We start from the raw sequence: 27399 nt of genomic DNA, 5'->3' as shown, positions 1-27399 counted from the left end.
GCTATAAACAAGCAGATAAGGGATGCGTGTAAAAACGGAACGGCAATAATCATGGGGGACTTCAACATGCACATTGACTGGCAGACTCAAGTCGGTAAGGGTGGAATGGAGGAAGAGTTCTTAGAATGCTGTCGGGATAGTTTCCTTGAACAGCATGTTACGGAACCGACGAGGGAACGAGCTATTTTGGATCTGGTATTGTGTAACGAGGTAGGTAGAATTAAGGATCTTATTGTGAAGGACCCTCTTGGGTCTAGTGACCACAATATGGTCGAATTTCTGATTCAGATGGAAGAGGAGAAAGTTTGGTCCCAAACCAGTGTCCTCTGTTTGAACAGAGGGAAATATGATAGGATGAGGGATGAATTGGCTAAGGTAGACTGGGAGAGCAGGCTGGCAGGTAGGATAGCTGAGGAACAGTGGAGGATTTTTAAGGAGATCCTTTTCAGTTCTCAGCAAAAATATATTCCAGCAAAAAACAAGGATTGTAAGAAAAGGGAGAACCAGCCGTGGATAACGAAGGAAATAAAGGAGAGTATTAAAATAAAAACAGCTGCGTACAGAGTGGCCAAAAATAGTGGAGAAACAAGTGATTGGGAAAAATTTAAGAAACAACAAAGAGAGACTAAGAAAGCGATAAAGAAAGGAAGGATAGACTATGAAGCTAGGCTAGCAATTAATATAAAAAATGATAGTAAAAGTTTTTATAAATATATAAGAAGGAATAGAGTGGCGAGAGTGAATGTTGGACCCTTGGAGGATGAGAGGGGGGAGTTAATAGTGGGAAATGAGGATATGGCTGAGTCTTTAAATAAGTTTTTTGTGTCGGTCTTCACGGTGGAGGACACAAATAGTTTGCCAAATATTAACGATAGAGGGTTGGCAGCAGGAGAAATACTTAATACAATTAATGTTACCAGAGAGGCAGTGCTGGGTAGACTAATGGGTCTGAAGGTGGACAAGTCCCCGGGTCCGGATGGAATGCATCCCAGGGTATTGAAAGAAATGTCAGAGGTAATAGTGGATGCGTTAGTGATTATTTATCAAAACTCGTTGCATTCTGGGGTAGTGCCGGTTGATTGGAAAACGGCTAATGTTACGCCGCTGTTTAAAAAAGGAAGGAGACAAAAGGCAGGTAACTATAGGCCGGTCAGCTTAACGTCTGTAGTAGGGAAAATGCTGGAATCCATTATTAAAGAGGAGATAGCAGGGCATCTGAATAGAAATGGTTCGATCAATCAGATGCAGCATGGATTCATGAGGGGAAAGTCGTGCTTGACGAACATGTTGGATTTTTATGAAGATGTGACTAGGGCGGTTGATGGAGGAGAACCGGTGGATGCGGTGTTTTTGGATTTCCAAAAGGCGTTTGATAAGGTGCCCCATAAAAGGCTGCTGAAGAAGATTAGGGCACACGGAGTTGGGGGTAGTGTGTTAAGGTGGATTGGGGACTGGCTATCCGACAGGAAGCAAAGAGTCGGAATAAATGGGTGTTTTTCCGGTTGGAGGACGGTAACTAGTGGCGTGCCGCAGGGATCGGTACTCGGGCCGCAACTATTTACCATTTATATAGATGATCTGGAGGAGGGGACGGAGTGTAGGGTAACGAAGTTTGCAGACGACACAAAGATAAGTGGAAAAGTGAATCGTGTGGAGGACGGAGAAGATCTGCAGAGAGATTTGGACAGGCTGAGTGAGTGGGCGAGGATATGGCAAATGGAGTATAACGTTGATAAATGCGAGGTTATACACTTTGGAGGAAATAATAACAAATGGGATTACTATCTCAATGGAAACAAATTAAAACATGCTACCGTGCAAAGGGACCTGGGGGTCCTTGTGCATGAGACGCAAAAGCCCAGTCTGCAGGTACAACAGGTGATCAAGAAGGCAAATGGGATGTTGGCCTATATTGCGAGGGGGATAGAATATAAAAGCAGGGATGTCTTGATGCACCTGTACAGGGCATTGGTGAGGCCGCAGCTGGAATACTGTGTGCAGTATTGGTCCCCTTATATGAGGAAGGATATATTGGCATTGGAGGGAGTGCAGAGAAGGTTCACCAGGTTGATACCGGAGATGAGGGGTTTGGATTATGAGGAGAGGCTGAGGAGATTGGGTTTGTACTCGTTGGAGTTTAGAAGGATGAGGGGGGATCTTATGGAGACTTATAAGATAATGCGGGGGCTGGATAGGGTGGAGGCGGAGAGATTCTTTCCACTTAGTAAGGAAGTTAAAACTAGAGGACACAGCCTCAAAATAAAGGGGGGTCGGTTTAAGACAGAGTTGAGGAGGAACTTCTTCTCCCAGAGGGTGGTGAATCTCTGGAATTCTCTGCCCACTGAGGTGGTGGAGGCTACCTCGCTGAATATGTTTAAAGCGCGGATGGATGGATTCCTGATCGGTAAGGGAATTAAGGGTTATGGGGATCAGGCGGGTAAGTGGTACTGATCCACGTCAGATCAGCCATGATCTTATTGAATGGCGGGGCAGGCTCGAGGGGCTAGATGGCCTACTCCTGCTCCTATTTCTTATGTTCTTATGTTCTAACAGATTGCTGGTGATTGTAGAGCCTTCACTCTATGTGAAGTAATCCAACGTCAACTTGTTACTGCTGATAGATGGTGATATGGCAATAGCCTGGACCATAACATTTGCCTTCCTGATGAAAATGATCAAAGCAAATTCTTTGTGGGTTTGAGACTGTGCATTTGCTGCTGCAGGTGTTCCTCAGGGTGCAATGTTAATATATAAAACTGGTAGTTAATGATGGTAATGGTAGTCAAGATGCAAAAGTAGAGTTATTTGAATTATATTGTTTCAAATTTGTTTAACTTCTGCTTACTCATTTATCTCTTGCAGATTGACCTGTATGTTTGCCTTGCCTGTGCACGGGGGGATGATGAAGACCGCTTGCTGTTATGTGATGGATGTGATGATAGTTACCACACTTTTTGTCTCATTCCTCCCCTCGTGGATGTGCCCAAGGGAGACTGGAGATGTCCGAAGTGTGTGGCTGAGGTAACTGACAGTTTTTATTATTGCCAGTGGTTGAAGTGGTAATAAGATGCTCATTTCTGCTTAGTTCAGTCCACTTTTGACTGGTCACTTTTAATTGAGTTATTTTTGTGATATTGACTCCAATAGCAGCTGCATGCAATTTATTTTTATTATTTATTGGTTTATACTATTTAGGATACTTGCTAAATCACAAGGGTAGCAAATTGTGCACTTTTCTCCCATTGTGACCTTTTTTGTTGCAGCATTTTGAATTTGTGGATCGCAATGTCGCTAAAAGTTTAATTCCATTGCTGGAAGAATGAGTGATGAATGAATTGTATATTTTGCAATGAAACATAAACTTTCCACTTTGCAGTGCAAAATTTAAAATTCAAGCCTTTCATTTCATACCAATTTTTTTCTTGTACATGCAGTCAAATTCTCACTGCTCTATGGGGTAAAAGAGTTTTTATTTGAATTCCTGTTAGATTTCTTGGTGACTATCTGATATTGATAGTCCCTAGTTATGTTCTTCACCACAAGAAGCAATCCACTCCCATCAAAGTCTCTCACAATTAACCTCCCTGTTTTAAAGAGACTAACCCCAGCTTCTTTGATCTCGTCACATCGTGGCAGTCCTTCTTATGTGGTACACTTCTGATAAATCTGCTTTGAGCCCTATCCAAGGCCTGAAAGGTGGTACCCAGAATGAGAGACAGCACTCCAACTGAGGCTGAACCAGTGTTTGTCAACACTTGGTACAAAAGCAAGGAAGTAGTGAAACTGAGTGAGGAATTGAGTAATGGTTTTATGGAGGCCGACCAGAGATTTCTGTGTGCGATGTTCTCCGTATGCCCTGAAGATTATGAACGATCTATGTCAGCTAAACAAGCTGATGCAATGCCAGAATATAAAATTTGATCAGTGCATGTGTAGACACTCTTTGTTAATCACTCCTGAAACAACAAGAATTATGAAGGAAGGTGGACTCTGTTTTGGGGCTGTTTAAAGGGCCACTAAACAAGTTGTGCTTTTGATTTCCTTTGGTGAGGCAAATCTATTATAGAGTCATAGAGGTTTACAGCATGGAAACAGGCCCTTTGGCCAAACTTGTCCATGCCGCCCTTTTTTTTTAAACCCCGAAGCTAATCCCAATTGCCCTCATTTGGCCCATATCCCTCTGTACACATCTTACCCATGTAACTACCTAAATGTTTTTTAAAAGACAAAATTGTACCCGCCTCTGCTACTACCTCTGGCAGCTTGTTCCAGACACTCACCACCCTCAGGATTGCTTCCTGGGTGAAAGAATTGCCCCTCTGGACACTTTTGTATCTCTCCCCTCTCACCTTAAACTTATGCCCTCTAGTTTTAGACTCCCCTACCTTTGGGAAAAGATATTGACTATCTAGCTGATCTGTGCCCCTCATTATTTTATAGACCTTTATAAGATCACCCCTCAGCCCCCTACGCTCCAGAGAAAAAATTCCAGTCTATCCAGCCTCTCCTTAAACTCAAACCATCAAGTCCCGTTAGCATCCTAGTAAATCTTTTCTGCACTCTTTCTAGTTTAATAATATCCTTTCTGTAATAGGGTGACCCGAACTGCACACAGTATTCCAAGTGTGGCCTTACCAATGTCTTTTACAACTTCAACAAGACATTCCAACTCCTGTATTCAATGTTCTGACCGATGAAACCCAGCATGCTGAATGCCTTCTTCACCAATCTGTCCACCTGTGACTCCATTTTCAAGGAGCTATGAACATGTACCCTAGAGCTCTTTGTTTTGTAACTCTCCCCAACGCCCTACCATTAACTGAGTAAGGGAACTTGGAGAAATAAATAGTGATGTCTTGAGGAGTGTACGTATTACAGAGAAGGAGGTGCTGGAAGTCTTAAAGCGCATCAAAGTAGATAAATCTGCGGGACCTGATGAGGTATATCCCAGGACGCTGTGGGACGCTCGGGAAGAAATTGCGGGTCCCCTAGCCGAGATATTTGAATCATCGATAATCACGGGTGAGGTGCCTGAAGATTGGAGAGTGGCAAATGTTGTGCCTTTGTTTAAAAAGGGCTGCAGGGAAAAGCCTGGGACTACAGGCCAGTGAGCCTCACATCTGTGGTGGGTAAATTGTTGGAAGGTATTTTGAGAGACAGGATCTACAGGCATTTAGAGATGCAAGGACTGATTAGGGACAGTCAGCATGGCTTTGTGAGTGGAAAATCATGTCTCACAAATTTGAGTTTTTTGAAGAGGTAACTAAGAAGGTAGATGAGGGCAGTGCAGTTGATGATGTCTACATGGACTTTAGCAAGGCCTTTCACAAGGTACCGCATGGTAGGTTGTTGCATAAAGTTAAATCTCACGGGATCCAGGGTGAGGTATCTAAATGGATACAAAATTGGCTTCTTGACAGAAGCCAGAGGGTGGTTGTCGAGAGTTGTTTTTAAAACTGGAGACCTGTGACCCGCAGTATGCCTGGATCCACTGTTATCTGTCATTTATATTAATGATTTGGAAGAGAATATAAGAGGCACGGTTAGTAAGTTTGCAGATGACACCAAGATTGGTGGCATAGTGGACAGTGAAGAACGTTGTCTCCAATTGCAACGGGATCTTGATCAATTGGGCCAGTGGGCTGACGAATGGCAGGTGGAGTTTAATTTAGACAAATGCGAGGTGATGCATTTTGTTAGATTGAACCAGGGAAGGACTTACTCAGTTAATGGTAGGGCGTTGGGGAGAGTTACAGAACAAAGAGATCTAGGGGTACATGTTCATAGCTCCTTGAAAGTGGAGTCACAGGTGGACAGAGTCGTGAAGAAGGCATTCAGCATGCTTGGTTTCATCGGTCAGAATATTGAATACAGCAGTTGGGACATCTTGTTAAAGTTGTACAAGACATTGGTAAGGCCACATTTGGAATACTGTGTGCAATTCTGGTCACCCTATTACAGAAAGGATATTATTAGACTAGAAAGAGTTGCAGAAAAGATTTGCTGGGATGCTACCGGGACTTGATGGATTGAGTTATAAGGAGAGGCTGAATAGACTGGGACTTTTTTCTCTGGAGCGTAGGAGGCTGAGGGGTGACCTTATAGAGGTCTATAAAATAATGAGGGGCATAGACAAGCTGGATAGTCAATATCTTTTCCCAAATGTCGGGGAGTCTAAAACTAGAGGGCATAGGTTTAAGGTGAGAGGGGAGAGATACAAAAGTGTCCAGAGGGGCAATTTTTTCACCCAGAGGATGGTGAGTATCTGGAACAAGCTGTCAGAGATAGTAGTAGAGGCGGGTACAATTTTATTTTTTAAAATGCATTTAGATAGTTACATGGGTACGATGGGTATAGAGGGATATGGGCCAAATGCGGGCAATTGGGATTAGCTTAGGGGTTTCAAAAAGAAAGGGCGGCACGGACAAGTTTGGCCGAAGGACCTGTTTCCATGCTGTAAACCCCTATGACTCTAAGTCCTGCCCTGGTTCAATCTATCAAAATGCATCACCTTGCATTTGTCTAAATTAAACTTCATCTGCCATTCGTCAGCCCATTGGACCAATTGATCAAGAACCCGTTGTAATTGGAGACTACGTTCTTCACTGTCCACTATGCCACCAATCTTGGTGTCATCTGCAAACTTACTAACCGTGCCTCTTATATTCTCATCCAAATCATTAATATAAATGACAGATAATAGTGGATCCAGCACTGATCCCTGAGGCATACCGCTGGTCACAGGCCTCCAGTTTGAAAAACAACTCTCCACAACCACTCTCTGGCTTCTGTCAAGAAGCCAATTTTGTATCCATTTAGATACCTCACCCTGGATCCCGTGAGATTTAACTTTATGCAACAACCTACCATGCGGTACCTTGTGAAAGGCCTTGCTAAAGTCCATGTAGACAACATCAACTGCATTGTCCTCATCTACCTTCTCGGTTACCCCTTCAAGAAACTCTATTAAGTTTGTGAGACATGATTTTCCACTCACAAAGCCATGCTGACTGTCCCTAATCAGTCCTTGCATCTCTAAATGCCTGTAGATCCTGTCTCTCAAAATACCTTCCAACAATTTACCCACCACAGATGTGAGGCTCACTGGCCTGTAGTCCCAGGCTTTTCTCTGCAGCCCTTTTTAAACAAAGGCACAACATTTGCCACTCTCCAATCTTCAGGCACCTCACCCGTGACTATCGATGATTCAAATACCTCGTCTAGGGGACCCGCAATTTCCTCCCTAGCCTCCCACAACGTCCTGGGATATACCTCATCAGGTCCCGCAGATTTATCTACCTTGATGCGCTTTAAGACTTGCAGCACCTCCTCCTCTGTAATATGTACACTCCTCAAGACATCAATATCTATTTCCCAAGTTCCCTAACATCCATACTTTTCTCAACACTAAATACTGATGAGAAATATTCATTTAGGATCTCACCCATCTCTTGTGGATCCACACATAGATGACCTTGTTGATCCTTAAGAGGCCCTACTCTCTCCCTTGTTACTCTTTTGCCCTTTATGTATTTGTAGAAGCTCTTTGGATTCTCCTTTGCCTTATCTGCCAAAACAATTTTGTGTCCCCTTTTTGCCCTCCTGATTTCTCTCTTAACGTAATGTGCCCTCTTTAACTTCTGTGCTGTCCTCAAATGTCTCTTCTGTCTCCCTACTGCTTTGGATCCCACTCCCCTGCCAAACTAGTTGAAACCCTCCCGAGTGGCTCCAGCAAATCTCCCCGCCAGGATGTTAGTCCTCCTCCAGTTCAGGTGTAACCCGTCCCTCTTGACCAGGTCAGCCCTTCCCCAGAGAAGATTCCAATGATCCAAAAATCTAAATCCCTGCCCCCTGCACCAGCTCTCAAACCACGCATTCAATTGCCTAATCTTCCTATTCCTTCTCTCAGTAGCACGTGGCACCGGCAGTAGTATTGAAGCATAATGGTGAGTAGCTGGAGGAATACAATGTTTGCTGCATTTAGTAAGGGAGGAGAGGCTTCCATAAGTATAGGGACAGTTGTTTGCAGCACTACTTGATCTGTAACATGATCAAGACTTGGGGAGGAGGAGACAGAGAGTTCTGCAAAGAGAGACGAGAGGGAGGATCTCCATTGAAGGCCCTAACCCCAACAAGTACTCCAGGAGTATGACTCCTACTGAACCTAAGGAGCAGTGCTTGAGAAGGAGGACGTTATCACAGAGTTGTGCCACCACCATCACACAACGCACAGTCTAAAGGCAGGGTGAGGATAGCCTTCCCAATGACCATCATGGAAATTATCACTCTACTATTCTATGCCACTGCATACTTCCAGGTGGGAACAGGCACATCTTGCAGTTCACTGTTCATAGAAGCATCAGGGAGGTCGAAGAGGCACGGTATATAAGTGGAGGGAATTTATTCGTTTTCTCTCAGCAGGGAACAGCAGGATGAAAGGACACCTGGATTCACCAGGATAGTGGCTTCCCAATGATGTATCGTCTCTTCAACTATACATGATGAGCAAGAAAAGGAAAAGTCATCCAACTGAACACAGCAAAAGTGACTTATTGGTTAAACAGAACTTGCCCATCCTAGGTTATATTCAGCATTCCCCCACCATACACCCATTCAAACTATCCATCCAAAGCCTCGATCCACATCAAATCAATAAAGGCCAACAGTAAAAACTTTCAATCAACGACTTTACCAACCCATACATCAAAGAAAAAGAACAAATCTCCTATATGCATCCTCGTACTGCCTGCCCTATGGGTGCTTTTGTTTGGCCTCATTCTCCATACAAGTTCTACTCCAGTGGTTGCAGCATGGCTGGTGGAAGGCTGTTAACTTTCATCTGAAGACTGCAGGATGTCCATGAGCAACTCTGGGTCTTGAAGGCCTGGTCTTGGACTGCACAACCTTGGCATTGTTGGCAGCAATTGAGCTGGCTGAGAGGCAGCAACAAGGGTGTTGTCGGAAGTATGAACATTGTCCTCAGCAGGTTTGTGCTCCATGGAGCAAATAACACTTCCCACAGGGCATTACCTCAGCAGTCACAGTAATCCACTAGAGCAGACAGTGCTAGTGAGAGCCTGCATGTTCTGTTGACTGCTGAGTTATACATCCATGACGACAGCAGTCTTGAGTTTGGATGGCAGACACCATGAATGATGTGACCTTTGTTTGAGCTCCAACTGGAGCAATGAGACATTAGGAAGCATGTCTGTAGCATTGAAAGCTGAGGCAGTGGTTAGCAGAAGCTTCATCTGACAGTGCTTGATCTGGCAATGCTCACCATTTCCCATTGCAAAATATGCGCTCCAGGCCATTTTTAGCATTTCCAACAAAATAAAAATGCCCCAGCTCTCATCCCTTGAACATTGCTGTTTTTGAAAGGTGTTGGGTAGTTCTATGAAGACTTCTCCATGCTCCTTGCTAATGCATAGAGACCATCTGACAGAGCTGCCAATGCACCATTCATCTTGGTGTGCAATGTCACCAGCTGTCATTTGCCCCATGTGCCTCCTCACTGGCATCCCGTATAACAGAGTTCATCTGTGACCTCACCCTCCAGAACGTTCATGTGCAAACTTGCCTGTTCCCCTCATCTGGTTTTAGCCACCTTATGCCCAGTGACTCACCAAGTGCCATTAAAGCTCATGCAATGCCAATATCTAGGATGGTGGCTGCAAGCGTAAGGTTGAATGACAGTACCTCTTCCTTTTCCACTTTGCTCTTTGAAAACTGAGCAAGCATCAGTATTTGACTATTTGAAAGCACAAAAGTATAACGGAAGGATTGGGGTGATGGGAAAGGGGTAGCGGGAGGGAAAGCAGGGGTTTCAAAGTCGCACAATCTGCAGTTTCCATTTCATAACACCTTTCCAGGTGAGGTGAGGAGCGAGTAGAAAAGGCATTTAAAGGTAACGACTGAACATCATCCTTGCTGGCCTCAGTTCAGAGTGCTATCTTCTCTGTGACATAGAAGATTCTGAAGGGGCTTGATGGGGTCGATACTGAGATGTTGATTTGATTTGATTTATTGTCACATGTATCAGCATACAGTGAAAAGTATTGTTTCTTGCGCGCTATACAGACAAAGCATACCGCCCATAGAAAAGGAAATGAGAGAGTGCATAATGTAGTGTTACAGTCATAACTAGGGTGTGGAGAAAGATCAACTTAATACAAGGTAAGTCCATTCAAAAGTCTGACAGCAGCAGGGAAGAAGCTGTTCTTGAGTCGGTTGGTACGTGATCTCAGACTTTTATATCTTTTTCCCGAAGGAAGGAGGTGGAAGAGAAAATGTCCGGGGTGCGTGGGGTCCTTAATTATGCTGGCTGCTTTGCCGAGGCAGTGGGAAGTGTAGACAGAGTCAATGGATGGGAGGCTGGTTTGCGTGATGGAATTGGGCTACCTTCATGACCTTTTGTAGTTTCTTGCGGTCTTGGGCAGAGCAGGAGCCATACCAAGCTGTGATACAACCAGAAAGAATGCTTTCTATGGTGTATCTGTAAAAGTTGGTGAGAGTCGTAGCTGACATGCCAAATATCCTTAGTCTTCTGAGAAAGTAGCGGCATTGGTGGGGCTTTCTTAACTATAGTGTCGGCATGGGGGGATCAGGCCAGGTTGTTGGTGATCTGGACACTAAAATTTGAAGCTGTCGACCCTTTCTACTTCATCCTCATTGATGTAGACAGAGGTATGTTCTCCTTTACGCTTCCTGAAGATGCTGACAATCTCCTTTGCTTTGTTGACATTGAAGGAGAGGTTATTGTTGCCACACCAATTCACCAGATACTCTATCTCATTCTTGTACACCGTCTTGTCATTGTTTGAGATCTGACCCACTACGGTGCTGTCGTCAGCAAACTTGAAAATCGAATTGGAGGGGAATTTAGAATCATAGAAACCCTACAGCACAGAAAGAGGCCATTTGGCCCATCAAGTCTGCACCGACCACAATCCCACCCAGGCCCTACCCCCATATCCCTACATATTTACCCACTAATCCCTCTAATCTACGCATCTCAGGACACTAAGGGCAATTTTAGCATGGCCAATCAACCTAACCCGCACATCTTTGGACTGTGGGAGGAAACCGGAGCACCCGGAGGAAACCCACGCAGACACGCACAGTCTTTTTGACCGCACAGTCATAGGTGTATAAGGAGTGTAGTAGTGTGGCATCGGTGTTGAGGAGGTGTTGCTATCCTTACTGATTGTGGTCTGTGAGTTAGGAAGTTCAGGATCCAGTCGCAGAGGGAGGTGCCGAGGCCCAGGCCACAGAGTTTGGAGATGAGTTTCGTGGGAATAATAGTGTTGAAGGCTGAGCTGTAGTCAGTAAGTAGGAGTCTGACATAGTTGTGTCCATGTTATCTTGTTATTCTTGAATGTTGCAAGTCAACATCCCCCTTCATTCTCCCTCATAGGAAATGGATTTTCTGTATCTACACTTTGACTTATTTTTATAATATTAAAGACCTTGATATAGATCATCATTTACTTTCTAAACTCAAGGGAATACAAATCATGCTTATGAAACCTAGAATGGCACTGCTTGAAAGGGAAGTGGATGCAATTTCAACTGTGGCATTCTAAAGCAACCCTAAAAATACTGGAAGGTGAAAAGCATAGAGGGTTATGGGTAAATGGACAGAGAATGGGATTATTCTTTCAAAGAATTGACAGATGTAAATTGGGCTGGATGCTCCTATACTATGTCATTCTTCGATTTGACATGACTACCTGGCAGTCCAAGAGAACTAGGCAGGTAATGCAGGAGGGATTAGTTTTCTATTTTGGAAGCTGTTGGGGGTGCTGGTTCCTCAGGAGTGCAGTCAGATCAATGTTTGTGGCACCACGAGCAGTTCGTTTGCGTAGGAGGGAAGGAAGAAGAAAGTAAAAGCAATAGCGGATTCATTAGTTAGGTGAATAGACAGATGTTTTTGTGGCCATGGACATGTCTCCAGGATAGTATGTTGCCTCCTTTGTGTTGGGGTCATGGATGTCACAGAGCGACTGCAGGACATTCTGCTGGGGAGGGTGAACAGCCAGAGGCCATGGTCCACACTGATACCAATGACTTGGGTAGGAAGGGAGATGGAATTCTGCAATCACAATTTAGCGAGCGACTTGGAAAATGAGCAAGCAGGACCTCAACAGTAGTAATCTCCGGATTACTCCCAGTGCCAAGTGCAAGTGAGTACTAAAGTAGGAAGATAAGACAGATGAATGTTGGGCTGGAAAGATGGTGCAGGAGGAAGGGCTTCAGATTCCTGGGGCTCTGGGAAATGTAGTGGAAACAGGTTCGACGAGGGCATTCAAGAGGGCATTAGACAATTACTTAAATAGAAACAATGTGGAGGGGTATGGGGAAATGGCAGAGGAATGGCACTATGTCGTAATGCTCTATTGGTGAGCCGATGCAGCCACAGTTGGCTGCCTGGCTGTCTCTAGCACTGTAATGATTCTGTGATGTTGTTAGGGTGTGATGAAGAAAATAAAGTGGAAGGGAACTGTTTAAATTGCATAAAATTCAGTGTAATGAACAAAGTTTCTGAATCCTGGACCATGTGAGATAGTGCAGATTTGTGCTTTATTGGTGATAGCCTATCTGGAAGGCTTGATTCCATGTTTGAGACAGAGTATAGTTGCTGGGCCAACATGAATGAGTATGGATAAGAGCAGCAAAGCTTTGGATGAACTGAAATTTATATAACGAGAAGGATCAGAAGCCAGCCAGCAGTTAAAGCTGAACACTTCAGAAGCCAGAGTGAGGTTTTATACTGCAGATGGACAGGCAGATGAGAGAGGTTATGTTATCAGGCTGGAAGCAAATCTCAAGGGTTAGGTAGAGAATCTAATGCAACTGTGAACATTGGCGGCACGGTAGCACAGTGGTTAGCACTGCTGCTTCACAGCTCCAGGGACCTGGGTTCGATCCCTGGCTTGGGTCACTGTCTGTGTGGAGTTTGCACATTCTCCTCGTGTCTGCGTGGGTTTCCTCCGGGTGCTCCGGTTTCCTCCCACAGTCCAAAGATGTGCGGGTTAAGTTGATTGGCCATGCTAAAATTGCCCCTTAGTGTTCTGGGATGCGTGGATTAGCGGGTAAAATATGTAGGGATATGGGGGTAGGGTCTGGGTGAGATTGTGGTCGGTGCAGACTCGATGGGCCGAATAGCCTCTTTCTGTACTGTAGGGTTTCTATGATTTCATTTAATCAAAGTGCAAAAGCAAAATATTACAGATACTGCAAATCTGAAATAAAAACAGACAATGATGGATATGATTAGCAGAGTTCTTGGGTGAGCAGAAGTTTATTTGCAGAGTGAGAAGGGTGAGAGAACAGTCGGAAAGGCATTGAATTAGTTGAACCTTGTGGTGTCAGAGACTCCTCTGGAGATGATCAGATCATTACTCAGTAGCCTGTTATCTGTTTAAACTTAGTCTTTGCAATTATCCAGTCTGGCCACAATACCAGTGTAGATGTGCTTTGTCTTGGAGGCATGCCATTGGCTGTGAGAATTTTAAGGAGTTTTGGTGGCCATTGAAATTGTAAATCTACTTTTTATCTCTTGGTTTGATGTCATAAAGGAAAGGGAGGTGTATAAATTAATAATTGGTTTAGTTCCCACCTTGTACAAGTAAACACAGCTGATGGATTCTGTGTTCATTTCTTGATAAATCATAGATATCATAGAATCCCTATAGGACAGAAGGAGGCCATTCGGCCCATTGAGTCTATCGACCGCAATCCCACCCAAGCCTGATTCCCATAACCCTCATTTACCCTTCTAACCCCCTGACACTAGGGTCAATTTAGCATGGCCAATCAATCTAACCCGCACATCTTTGGAATGTGAGAGGAAACCGGAGCACCCGAAGGAAACCCACACAGACACGGGGAGAATGTGCAAACTTCACACAGACAGTGACCCGAGGCTGGAATTGAACCTGGGTCCCTGGCGCTGTGAGGCAGCAGTACTAACCACTGCGCCACCGTGCCATCCCCAGTTTTGGAAGATGTGGACCTTTATAAATTAAGTAATGTATTGTAATTTAGCTTAATTTACAAGTAGTGCTCATAACTGGGGCAACATGAATGAGTATGGATGTGAGCAGCAAAGCTTTGAATGCTTTGGATCCCACTAAATGTACATCTAAATACATTTTCGGGTGAAGGGCAAGGCTGGTATATGTAGGGAAGCCTGGATGACATGGGATATTGAAGCCCTGGACAAGAAGAAGAAGGAAGCATATGATATGCATTGGCAGCTAGGATCAAGTAGATCCCTTGAAGAGTATAGAGGATGTTGGAGTAGAGTTGTGAGAGAAAGCAGGAGGGAAAAAAGGGGACACGAGATTGCTTTGGCAGATAAGGCAAAGGAGAATGTTCGGAGGGAGGATGTACTAGCAGTTTTGAATAAACTGAAGGTCGATAAATCCCCCTGGGCCTGATGAAATATATCCTAGGATTCTTTGGGAGGCAATGGATGAGATTGCAGAGCCTTTGGCTTTGATCTTTGGGTCCTCAATGTCCATGGGGATAGACATGATGTGGAGATGCCGGCGTTGGACTGGGGTAAACACACCTGAAGAAGGGGCTTGCAGCTCCGAAAGCTTGTGTGGCTTTTGCTACCAAATAAACCTGTTGGACTTTAACCTAGTGTTGTTAAACTTCTTACATGGGGATAGAGCCAGAGGACTGGAGAGTGGCGAATGTTGTCCCTCTGTTTAAGAAAGGGAATAGAAATGACCCTGGTAATTATAGGCCGGTTAGTCTTACTTCGATGGTTGGTAAGTTGATGGAAAACGTCCTTAGGGGTGGGATTTATGACCATTTAGAAAGATGCGGATTAATCCGGGATAGTCAGCGCGGATTAATCCGGGATAGTCAGCACGGATTCATGAAGGGCAAGTCGTGCCTCACAAATTTGATAGAATTTTTTGAGGAGGTAACTAAGTGTGTTGATGAAGGTAGGGCAGTTGGTGTCATATACATGGATTTTAGTAAGGCGTTTGATAAGGTCCCCCATGGTCGGCTTATGATGAAAGTAAGGAGGTGTGGGATAGAGGGAAAATTGGCTGATTGGATCGGTAACTGGCCATCTGATCGAAGACAGAGGGTGGTGGTGGATGGAAAATTTTCGGATTGGAGGCAGGTTGCTAGCGGAGTGCCACAGGGATCAGTGTTTGGTCCTCTGCTATTTGTGATTTTTATTAATGACCTAGAGGAGGGGGCTGAAGGGTGGATCAGTAAATTTGCTGATGACACCAAGATTGGTGGAGTAGTGGATGAGGTGGAGGGCTGTTGTAGGCTGCAAAGAGACATAGATAGGATGCAAAGCTGGGCTGAAAAATGGCAAATGGAGTTTAACCCTGATAAATGTGAGGTGATTCATTTTGATAGGACAAATTTAAATGTGGATTACAGGGTCAAAGGTAGGGTTCTGATGACTGTGGAGGAACAGAGAGATCTTGGGGTCCATATCCTCAGATCTCTGAAGGTTGCCACTCAAGTGGATAGAGCTATGAAGAAGGCCTATAGTGTGTTAGCTTTTATTAACGGGGTTGGAGATTAAGAGCCGTGGGGTTATGCTGCAACTGTACAGGACCTTGGAATATTATGTGCAGTTTTGGCCACCTCACTATAAGAAGGATGTGGAAGCGCTGGAAAGAGTGCAAAGGAGATTTACCAGGATGCTGCCTGGTTTGGAGGGTAGGTCTTATGAGGAAAGGTTGAGGGAGCTGGGGCTGTTCGCTCTGGAGCGGAGGAGGTTGAGGGGAGACTTAATAGAGGTTTATAAAATGATGAAGGGGATAGATAGAGTGAACGTTCAAAGACTATTTCCTCGGGTGGATGGAGCTATTACAAGGGGGCATAACTATAGGGTTCGTGGTGGGAGATACAGGAAGGATATCAGAGGTAGGTTCTTTACGCAGAGAGTGGTTGGGGTGTGGAATGGACTGCCTGCAGTGATAGTGAGTCAGACACTTTAGGAACATTGAAGCGGTTATTGGATAGGCACATGGAGCACACCAGGATGATAGGGAGTGGGATAGCTTGATCTTGGTTTCAGATAAAGCTCGGCACAACATCGTGGGCCGAAGGGCCTGTTCTGTGCTGTACTGTTCTATGTTCTATGAGAATCCAGAATGCTTCTACAAATACATAAAGGGCAAAAGAATAACTGGGGAGAGAGTAGGGCCTCTTGAGGATCACCAAGGTCATCTATGTGCAGATCCACAACAATGGGTGGGATCCTAAATGAATATTTCTCATCAGTATTTACTGTTGAGAAAGGCATGGATGTAAGGGAATTTGGGGCAATAAATAGTGATGTCTTGAGGAGTGTACCTATTACAGAAGTCAGCTGGAAGTCTTAAAGCGCATAAAGGTAGATAAATCCCAGGGACCTGATGAAGTGTATCTCAGGATGCTGTGAGAGGCTAGGGAGGAAATTGCGGGACACCAGCAGAAGTATTTGAATCATCGACAGCCACAGGTGAGGTGCCTTAAGATTGGAGAGTGGCAAGTGTTGTGCCTTTGTTTAAGAAGGGCTGCAGGGAAAAGCCTGCCAACTACAGGCTGGTGAGCCTAATGACTGTAGTGAGTAAGTTGTTAGAAGGTATTCTGAGAGACAGGATCTGCAGGCATTTAGAGAAGCAAGGATTGATTAGGGACAGTCAGCATGGCTTTGTGAGTGGAAAATCATGTCTCATGAATTTGATTGCGTTTTTTGAAGGAGTAACCAAGAAGGTAGATGAAGGCAGTGCAGTCGACATTGTTTACATGGACTTTAGCAAGGCCTTTGACAAGATACCACATGGTAGGTTGTTGCATAGGAGGCTTAGGGGTGATCTTATAGATGTCTATAAAATAATGAGGGGCATAGCTAAGTTAGATAGTCAAAATCTTTTCCCAAAGATAGGGGAGTCTAAAACTGGAGGGCATAGGTTTAAGGTGAGATGGGGAAGATACAAAAGGGGCCAGAGGGGCAACTTTTTGACACAGAGGGTGATAAGTGCCTTGAACAAGTTGCCAGAGGTAGTAGTAGAGGTGGATACAATTTTGTCTTTTCAAAAGCATTTAGACAGTTACATGTGTAATATTGGTATATGGAAGGATGTAACTAGTGGTGTTCCACAGGGGTCAGTTCTGGGACCTTAGTTGTTCATCATATGTATTAAATGTAGCTGGTCTGATTAGTAAGTTCGCAGATGACATAAAAATCGGAGTTGCAAATTAAGAGGATTGTCAGAGGATACAGCAAGATATAGACCGGTTGGAGACTTGGGCGGAGAAATGGCAGATGGAGTTTAATCTGGACAAGGGTGAGGTAATGCATTTTGAAAGATCCAATGCATGTTGGAATTATACAGTAAATGGTAGAACCCTTCGGAGTATTGACGGGCAGAGAGATCTGCCATGTCCACCGATCGCTGAAAGTGGCAACGCAGGTGGAGAAGGTAGTCAGGAAGGCATACGGTAAGCTTGCCTTCATCAGTCGGGGCATTGAGTATAAAAATTGGCAGGTCATGCTGCAGCTGTACAGAACCTTAATTAGGCCTCATTTAGAATATAGTGTTCAATTCTGGTCGCCACACTACCAGAAAGATGTGGATGCTTTGGAGAGGGTACAGAAGAGGTTTACCAGGATGTTGCCTGGTCTGGAGAGTATTAGCTATGAGGAGAGGTTGCATAAAAACTGTTCTCACTGGAACAACGGAGGTTATGGGGTGACCTGATAGATGTTTACAAGATTGAGTGGGGTGGACAGAGTGGATAGTCAGATGCTCTTTCCTCGGGTAGAAAAATCAAGTACTCGGGGACATAGGTTTCAGGTGCATGGGGAAAAGTTTAGAGGAGATGTGCGATGTAAGTTTTTTTTACACAGAGGGTGGTGAATGTCTGGAACGTGCTGCCTGAGGAGGTGGTGGGGGCAGGTGTGATAGCAGCATTTAAGGGGCAACTAGACAAATACATGAATAGGATGGGAATGGAAGGATACAGATTCCATAAGTGCCTACGGTTTTAGTTTAGGCAGGCATCATGATCGGTGCCGGCTTGGAGGGCCGAAGGGCCTGTGCTGTTTTCTTTGTTCTTTGTTCTCTGAGGGATATGGGCCAAACGTGAGCAACTGGGACTCGCTTAAATCTCACGGCATCCAGAATGAGGTAGCCAATTGGATACAAAATTGACTTAATAACAGAAGACGGAGGATGGTTGAAGAGGATTGTTTTTTAAACTGGGGGCCTGTGACCAGCAAGTGTGCCTCAGGGCTCGGTGCTGGGTCCACCGTTATTTGTCATTTATATTAATGATTTGGATGAGAATTTAGGAGGCATGGCCAATAGGTTTGCAGATGACACCAAGATTGGTGGCACAGTGGAAGTGAAGCAGGTTATCGAGAATTGCAACGGGATCTTGATCAATTGGGCCAGTGGGCCAGATGAATGACAGATGGAGTTTAATTTAGATAAATGTGAGGTGATGCATTTTGATCGAACCAGGGCAGGACTTACTCAGTTAATGGTCGGGTATTGGGGAGAGTTATAGAACAAAGAGATCCAGGGGTACAGGTTCATAGCTCTTTGAAAGTGGAGGCACGTTGAATACAGGAACATAAACAGAGAAATGCTGGAAAATCTCAGCAGGTAAGACAGCATCTGTGGAGAGAGAGTAGAGCCAATGTTTCGAGTCTAGATGACCCTTCGTCAGAGTCATCTAGACTCGAAACATTGGCTCTACTCTTTCTCCACAGATGCAGTCAGACCTGCTGAGATTTTTCAGCATTTTTCAGTTTTTGTTTCAGATTCCAGCATCCGCAATATTTTGCGTTTATCCTATTGAATACAGGAGTTGGGCTGTCTTGTACAAGACATTGGTAAGGCCACACTTGGAATACTGTGTACAGTTCTGGTCACCCTATTATAGAAAGGATATTACTCAACTAGAAAGAGTGCAGAAAAGATGCACTAGGATGCTACCGGGACTTGATGGTTTGAGTTATAAGGAGAGGCTGGATGGACTGGGACTTTTTACCCTGGAGCATAAGAGGCTTAGGATCATATAGAGATCTATAAAATAGTGAGGGGCATAAATCAACTAGATAGTCAACATCTTTTCCCAAAGGAAGGCGAGTCTAAAACTAGTGGGCATAGGTTTAAGGTGAGAGGGGAGAGATACAAAAGGGCCCAGAGGGCAATGTTTTCAAAGAGGGTGGTGAGTGTTGAGAACAAGCTGCCAGAGGTAGTAGTAGAGGCGGGTAAATTTTGTATTTTAAAAATCATTTCGACAGTTACATGGGTAAGATTGGTATCGAGGGATATGGGCCAAACGCGGGCAATTGGGACTAGCTTAATGGTTAAAAACTGGGCGGCATGGTCAAGTTGGGTCAAAGGGCCTGTTTCCATGCTGTAATCCTCTATGACTCTATAACTTTCTCGAACTGCCCTGCCATCTTCGTGATTTGTATAGCTATTTCTCCAGATGCTCGTGTTCCTACTCCCCATTGATAATTACCCCATGATTTTATATTGTCTCCTTCCTCAATGTATCACTTCACGCTTTTATGCATTAAATTTCAGCTGCTACTGGAGGTCCTTTCCACAAGCCTGCCTCTTGTAGACTACGATTGATCTTCCGACAGTTCACAAAACTTGCAAATTTTGAAATTGCACCCTGCACACCCAAGTTATCATTAATCCTAATACCAACCCCTAAGAATCTCCATTGTTTACCTTCCTCTAGTTTGAAAAACAACCATTCACCATTACTCTTTATTTTCTGTCATTTTATTAATTATGCATCCATGATGCCACTGTCCCTTTTATCCATGGGCTTCAGCTTTGCTGAAAAGCCTGTTATGTGCAACTTTATCAAATGTCTTTGGAAAGTCTTTGTATGCAGCATCAATTTTTTATCTTGCCTCTGTTTCCTCACCAAAATCGCTGTTGTAACCCCACTGTTCAAGAAGGGAACAAGAAAAAAGATGGAAAATTATAGGCCAATTAGCCTAACCTCAGTTGTTGGCAAAATTCTAGAATCCATCGTTAAGGATGAGATTTCTAAATTCTTGGAAGTGCAGGGTCGGATTAAGACAAGTCAGCATGGATTTAGTAAGGGGAGGTCGTGCCTGACAAACCTGTTAGAGTTCTTTGAAGAGATAACAAATAGGTTAGACCAAGGAGAGCCAATGGATGTTATCTATCTTGACTTCCAAAAGGCCTTTGACAAGGTGCCTCACGGGAGACTGCTGAGTAAAATAAGGGCCCATGGTATTCGAGGCAAGGTACTAACATGGATTGACGATTGGCTGTCAGACAGAAGGCAGAGAGTTGGGATAAAAGGTTCTTTCTCAGAATGGCAACCGGTGACAAGTGGTGTCCCGCAGGGTTCAGTGTTGGGGCCACAGCTGTTCTCTTTATATATTAACGATCTAGATGACGGGACTGGGAGCATTCTGGCCAAGTTTGCCGATGATACAAAGATAGGTGGAGGGGCAGGTAGTATTGAGGAGGTGGGGAGGCTGCAGAAAGATTTAGACAGTTTACGAGAGTGGTCCAAGAAGTGGCTGATGAAATTCAACGTGGGCAAGTGCGAGGTCGTACACTTTGGAAAAAAGAATAGAGGCATGGACTATTTTCTAAACGGTGACAAAATTCATAATGCTAAAGTGCAAAGGGACTTGGGAGTCCTAGTCCAGGATTCTCTAAAGGTAAACTTGCAGGTTGAGTCCGTAATTAAGAAAGCAAATGTAATGTTGTCATTTATCTCAAGAGGCTTGGAATACAAAAGCAGGGATGTACTTCTGAGGCTTTATAAAGCACTGGTTAGGCCCCATTTGGAGTACTGTGAGCAATTTTGGGCCCCACACCTCAGGAAGGACATACTGGCACTGGAGCGGGTCCAGCGGAGATTCACACGGATGATCCCAGGAATGGTAGGCCTGACATACGATGAACGTCTGAGGATCGTGGGATTATATTCATTGGAGTTTAGGAGGTTGAGGGGAGATCTGATAGAAACTTACAAGATAATGAACGGCTTAGATAGGATGGACGTAGGGAAGTTGTTTCCATTAACAGGGGAGACTAGGACGCGGGGGCACAGCCTTAGAATAAAAGGGAGTCACTTTAGAACAGAGATGAGGAGAAATTTCTTCAGCCAGAGAGTGGTGGGTCTGTGGAATTCATTGCCACAGAGGGCTGTGGAGGCCGAGACGTTGAGCGTCTTCAAGACAGAAATTGATAAATTCTTGATTTCTCGAGGAATTAAGGGCTATGGGGAGAGAGCGGGTAAATGGAGTTGAAATCAACCATGATTGAATGGTGGAGTGGACTCGATGGGCCGAATGGCCTTACTTCCGCTCCTATGTCTTATGGTCTTATGGTCTTAAAATCTCAACCCAGTTAGTTGAACACAATTTGTCTTTAACAAATACATGCTAATTTTCACTTATTAATCCACACTCATCCAAGTGACTGTTAATTTTGTTCTAGATTTACATTTCTAAAAGCTTTTCCGCCATTGGCCTGCAGTTGCTAGTTTATAGGAAGCAAACACTTGTCTCTGTAGATGACTTCTGCATGGAGGAACAGGTATCTGTAATGAGCCTGAACTGTCTTGTAACCTTTGATTTAATCTTATTTTTCTCCTCTGCCTTCTGCACACAGGCATGCAATAAGCCTCCTGAGGCTTTTGGCTTTGAACAGGCAGTCAGAGAGTACACACTCCAGAGCTTTGGTGAAATGGCGGATAACTTCAAGTCAGATTACTTCAACATGCCAGTACATGTAAGTATCTTAGTTGTGTTGCTGCAGCATCTGTAGAATCATTTTGATCAACATGGCATTGAGGAGAACAAGCAAAATGGGAATCAGGGAAAATTTTTCACTCGGGCAAAGAGCAAGCGAGCAGTAGAAATAGGGGACTCGCTAGTTAGAGGCACAGACAGGTGTTTCTGTGGCCGCAACCGAGACTCCAGGATAGTGTGTTGCCTCCCTGGTGCCAGGGTCAAGGACGTCTCTGAGCGATTACAGGACATTCTTAAGGGGGAGGGTGAGCAGCCAGAGGTCATTGTACATATTGTACTGGGACCTCTGCTATTTGTGATATATATAAATGATTTGGAAGAAGGTGTAACTGGTGTAATCAGCAAGTTTGCGGATGACACGAAGATGGCTGGAATTGCGGAGAGCGAAGAGCATTGTCGGGCAATACAGCAGGATATAGATAGGCTGGAAAATTGGGCGGAGAGATGGCAGATGGAATTTAATCCGGATAAATGCGAAGTGATGCATTTTGGAAGAAATAATGTAGGGAGGAGTTATACAATAAATGGCAGAGTCATCAGGAGTATAGAAACACAGAGGGACCTAGGTGTGCAAGTCCACAAATCCTTGAAGGTGGCAACACAGGTGGAGAAGGTGGTGAAGAAGGCATATGGTATGCTTGCCTTTATAGGACGGGGTATAGAGTATAAAAGCTGGAGTCTGATGATGCAGCTGTATAGAACGCTGGTTAGGCCACATTTGGAGTACTGCGTCCAGTTCTGGTCGCCGCACTACCAGAAGGACGTGGAGGCATTGGAGAGAGTGCAGAGAAGGTTTACCAGGATGTTGCCTGGTATGGAGGGTCTTAGCTATGAGGAGAGATTGGGTAGACTGGGGTTGTTCTCCTTGGAAAGACGGAGAATGAGGGGAGATCTAATAGAGGTATACAAGATTATGAAGGGTATAGATAGGGTGAACAGTGGGAAGCTTTTTCCCAGGTCGGAGGTGACGATCACGAGGGGTCACGGGCTCAAGCTGAGAGGGGCGAAGTATAACTCAGATACCAGAGGGATGTTTTTTACACAGAGGGTGGTGGGGGCCTGGAATGCGCTGCCAAGTAGGGTGGTGGAGGCAGGCACGCTGACATCGTTTAAGACTTGCCTGGATAGTCACATGAGCAGCCTGGGAATGGAGGGATACAAACGATTGGTCTAGTTGGACCAAGGAGCGGCACAGGCTTGGAGGGCCGAAGGGCCTGTTTCCTGTGCTGTACTGTTCTTTGTTCTTTGGTACCAACGACATAGATGGGAAAAGGGATGATGTCCTGAAATGTGAATATAGAGAGTTAGGCAGAAGGCTAATGTGCAGGACCTCGAAGGTAGTAATTTCAGGACTACTACCGGTACCACGTGCTAGTGAGAGTAGGAATAGGAGGATTAGGCAGATGAATGCCTGGCTTGAGAGCTGGTGCAGGGGGCAGGGATTTAGATTTTTGGATCATTGGGATCTTTTTTGGGGAAGGGCTGACCTGTTCAAGAGGGATGGGTTACATTTGAACTGGAGGGGGACTAACATCCTGGCGGGGATTTGCTAGAGCCACTCGGGAGGGTTTAAACTAGTTTGGCAAGGGGGTGGGATCCAAAGCAGCAGGGAGCCAGAAGAGAAGTTTGAGGACAGCATAGAAGTTAAAGAGAGCACATTAATTAGTAAAGGCAGTGTCAGTAATCCTAGTACCAGACAGATCAGACAGAAGCAAGACAGAGAGCAAGGGAAGTCCAGATTAAACTGCATTTATTTAATCAACCATGATTGAATGGTGGAGTGGACTCGATGGGCCGAATGGCCTTACTTCCGCTCCTATGTCTTATGGTCTTATGGTCTTATTTCAATGCAAGAGGCCTGACGGGCAAGGCAGATGAACTCAGGGCATTGATGGGTACGTGGGACTGGGATATTATAGCAATTATGGCTAAGGGAGGGACAGGACTGGCAGCTTAATGTTCCAGGATACAGATGCTATAGGAAAGATAGAACTGGAGGTAAGAGAGGAGGGGGAGTCGCACTTCTGATTCGGGAAAGCATCACGGCCGTACTGAGAGGGGATATATCCGAGGGTTCGGCCACTGAGTCTATATGGGTAGAACTGAGAAATAATAAGGGGGAAATCACTTTGATAGGGTTGTACTATAGGCCCCCAAATAGTCAGCGGGAAATTGAGGAGCAAATATGTAAGGAGATTACAGATAGCTCCAAGAAAAATAGGGTGGTAATAGTCGGAGATTTTAATTTTCCCAACATTGACTGGGACAGCCATAGTATTAGAGGGTTGGATGGAGATAAATTTGTTGAGTGTATTCAGGAGGAATTTCTCATTCAGTATGTGAATGGCCCGACTAGAGAGGGGACAAAACTTGACCTCCTCTTGGGAAATAAGGAAGGGCAGGTGACAGAAGTGTTAGTGAGGGATCACTTTGGGACCAGTGACCATAATTATATTAGTTTTAAGATAGCTATGGAGAATGATAGGTCTGTCCCAAAAGTTCTTGTGGATCCGCACATAGATTACCTTGTTGATCCTTAATTGGGGCAAGGCCAATTTTGATGGTTTCAGGCAGGAACTTTCAAAAGTTAATTGGGGGAGTCTGTGGGAAGGCAAAGGGATGTCTGGTAAGTGGCATGCTTTCAAAAGTGTGTTAACCAGGGTTCAGGGTAAACACATTCCTCTTAGAGTGAAGGGCAAGGCTGGCAGAAGTTGGGAACCCTGGATGACTCGGGATATTGAGGCCCTGGTTAACAGGAAGAAAGAGGCACATGACGTGCATAGGCATCTGGGATCAAGTGAATCTTGAAGAGTACAGGGGCTGTAGGAGTAGAGTTAAGAGAGAAATCAGGAGGGCAAAAAGGGGACACGAAATTGTTTTGGCAGATAAGGCAAAGGAGAATCCAAAGAGCTTCTACAAATACATAAAGGGCAAAAGAGTAACAAGGGAGAGAGTAGGGCCTCTTAAGGATCAACAAGGTAATCTATGTGCGGATCCACAAGAGATGGGTGAGATCCTAAGTGAATATTTCTCATCAGTATTTAGTGTTGAGAAAAGTATGGATGTTAGGGAACTTGGGAAATAGATATTGATGTCTTGAGGAGTGTACATATTACAGAGAAGGAGGTGCTGCAAGTCTTAAAGCGCATCAAGGTAGATAAATCTGCGGGACCAGATGAGGTATATCCCAGGACGTTGTGGGAGGCAAGGGAGGAAATTGTGGGTCCCCTAGCCGAGATATTTGAATCATCGATAGTTACGGGTGAGGTGCCTGAAGATTGGAAAGTGGCAAATGTTGTGCCTTTGTTTAAAAAGGGTGCAGGGAAAAGCCTGGGACTACAGGCCAGTGAGCCTCACATCTGTGGTGGGTAAATTGTTGGAAGGTATTTTGAGAGACAGGATCTACAGGCATTTAGAGATGCAAGGACTGATTAGGGACAGTCAGCATGGCTTTGTGAGTGGAAAATCATGTCTCACAAACTTAATAGAGTTTCTTGAAGGGGTAACCGAGAGGTAGATGAGGGCAATGCAGTTGAAGTTGTCTACATGGACTTTAGCAAGACCTTTCACAAGGTACCGCATGGTAGGTTGTTGCATAAAGTTAAATCTCACGGGATCCAGGGTGAGGTATCTAAATGGATACAAAATTGGCTTCTTGACAGAAGCCAGAGAGTGGTTGTGGAGAGTTGTTTTTCAAACTGGAGGCCTGTGACCAGCGGTATGCCTCAGGAATCAGTGCTGGATCCACTGTTATCTGTCATTTATATTAATGATTTGGATGAGAATATAAGAGGCACGGTTAGTAAGTTTGCAGATGACACCAAGATTGGTGGCATAGTGGACAGTGAAGAACGTAGTCTCCAATTACAACGGGTTCTTGATCAATTGGGCCAATGGGCTGACGAATGGCAGATGAAGCAATCCTGAGGGTGGTGAGTGTCTGGAACAAGCTGCCAGAGGCAGTAGTAGAGGCCGGTACAATTTTATCTTTTAAAAAGCATTTAGATAGTTACATGGGTACGAAGGGTATAGAGGGATATGGGCCAAATGCAGGCAATTGGGATTAGTTTAGGAGTTTCAAAAAAAAGGGCGGCATGGACAAGTTGCGCCGAAGCGCCTGTTTCCACGCTGTAAACCTCTATGACTCTGATTCTATGACTCATTGGAGTCATACCTGGCACAAAGGAAGATCGCTGTGGTGGTTGGAGGTCAATCATCTCAGTTCCAGGACATTGTTGCAGGAGTTCCTCGGCCAACCTATCTTCAGTTGCTTCATCACTGACTTTCCCTCCATCATAAGTTCAGAAGTGTGGATACTCACGAAAGATTGTGTAATGTTTAGCACCATTCGCAACTCCTCCGATACTGAAGAGTCCATGTCCAAATGCAACAAGACATGGACAATATCCAGGCTTGGGCTGACAAGTAACAAGTGGCAAGTAACATTCACGCCACATAAATGCCAGGCAATGACCATCTCTAACGAGGGATAATTTCACCATCTGCCCTTGATGTTCAATGACATTGCCATCACTAAATCCCCATTATCAATATCCAGGGGGGTTACCATTGACCAGAAACTGAACTGAACTAGCCATATAAATACGGTGGCCACAAGAACTGGTGAGAGGCTGGGAATTGTGCAGTGAGTAACTTGCCTCCTGACTTTCCAAAGCCTGTCCTCCATCTAGAAGGCACAAGTCAGGGTGGAATACTCTCTACTTGCCTGGATGAATGCAGCTCCAACAACACTCAAGAATCTTGACATCATCTGGGACAAATCAGTCTGGTTGATTGGCATCCATTTATCATCTTAAACATTCATTCCCTCCATCACTGAATCAGAATGGCAGCAGTGTGTACCACCTACAAGATAAGATTGCATCAACTCACCAAAGCACCTTCGTTAATATCTTTCAAACCGACAATTTTTAACATCTAGAAGAACAAGGGCAGCAGATGCATAGGAACACCATCACTTAGAAGTTCCCCACTCAATCTCACATTTTCCTGACTTGAAACTACATTGCTGTTCCTTTACTGTCACTGAGTAAAAATCTTGGAACTCCCTCCCTAACACCACATGGACTGGAGTGGTTGAAGAAGGCAGCTCATCATCACATCGATGTTGGCCCAGCCAGCGATGTCTACATCTTGCGAATAAATAAACAATAATTCCCAACATTCCCGAATTCAGATAGTACCCATAAAGAAAGCCATGCGATGTTGGTCTGAGGAATTGGATGATCTCCTATGGGACTGCTCCGACTCAGTGGACTGGTCAATATTTAAGGACTTGGTGATCAACCTGAATAAGTATGTCACGACAGTAACAGACTTCATTAGTAAGTGCGTAGAAGACTGTGTGCCAAAGAAGCAAGTCCGTGTGTTACTCAACCGGAAACGAACCATGGAAAAACAGGGTCATCCACTGGTTACTGAAGTTCAGGTCTGAGGCATTCAAGTCAAGAAATACAGGAAATCCAGATACGATCTATGGAGAGCCATCAAAGATGCCAAGAGACAGCACCGGACCAAACAAGAGTCCCAGGCTAGCCACATGAACACCCACTGATCAAGGCAAGGTCTACACA

General features: G+C 44.7%; 1 protein-coding gene across 2 annotated transcripts in view; it reads left to right on the top strand.

Annotated features, from left to right (window-relative positions):
* Positions 1-27399, top strand: part of kdm5a (lysine demethylase 5A) — a 323208-nt gene that overhangs the window by 96855 nt on the left and 198954 nt on the right. For both annotated transcript variants that reach the window (XM_078220321.1, XM_078220322.1), the window contains 2 exons: positions 2863-3021; positions 21666-21785. In XM_078220321.1, coding sequence (XP_078076447.1) covers positions 2863-3021; positions 21666-21785 — 279 coding nt within the window. The remainder of the gene's footprint in view (positions 1-2862; positions 3022-21665; positions 21786-27399) is intronic.

This window comes from Mustelus asterias, chromosome 9 (genome assembly GCF_964213995.1).
Source record: "Mustelus asterias chromosome 9, sMusAst1.hap1.1, whole genome shotgun sequence".
Taxonomy (NCBI): Eukaryota; Metazoa; Chordata; class Chondrichthyes; order Carcharhiniformes; family Triakidae; genus Mustelus; species Mustelus asterias.
The sequence above is the reverse complement of the archived record's forward strand: the minus strand, read 5'-3'. Positions and strand labels throughout refer to the sequence as shown.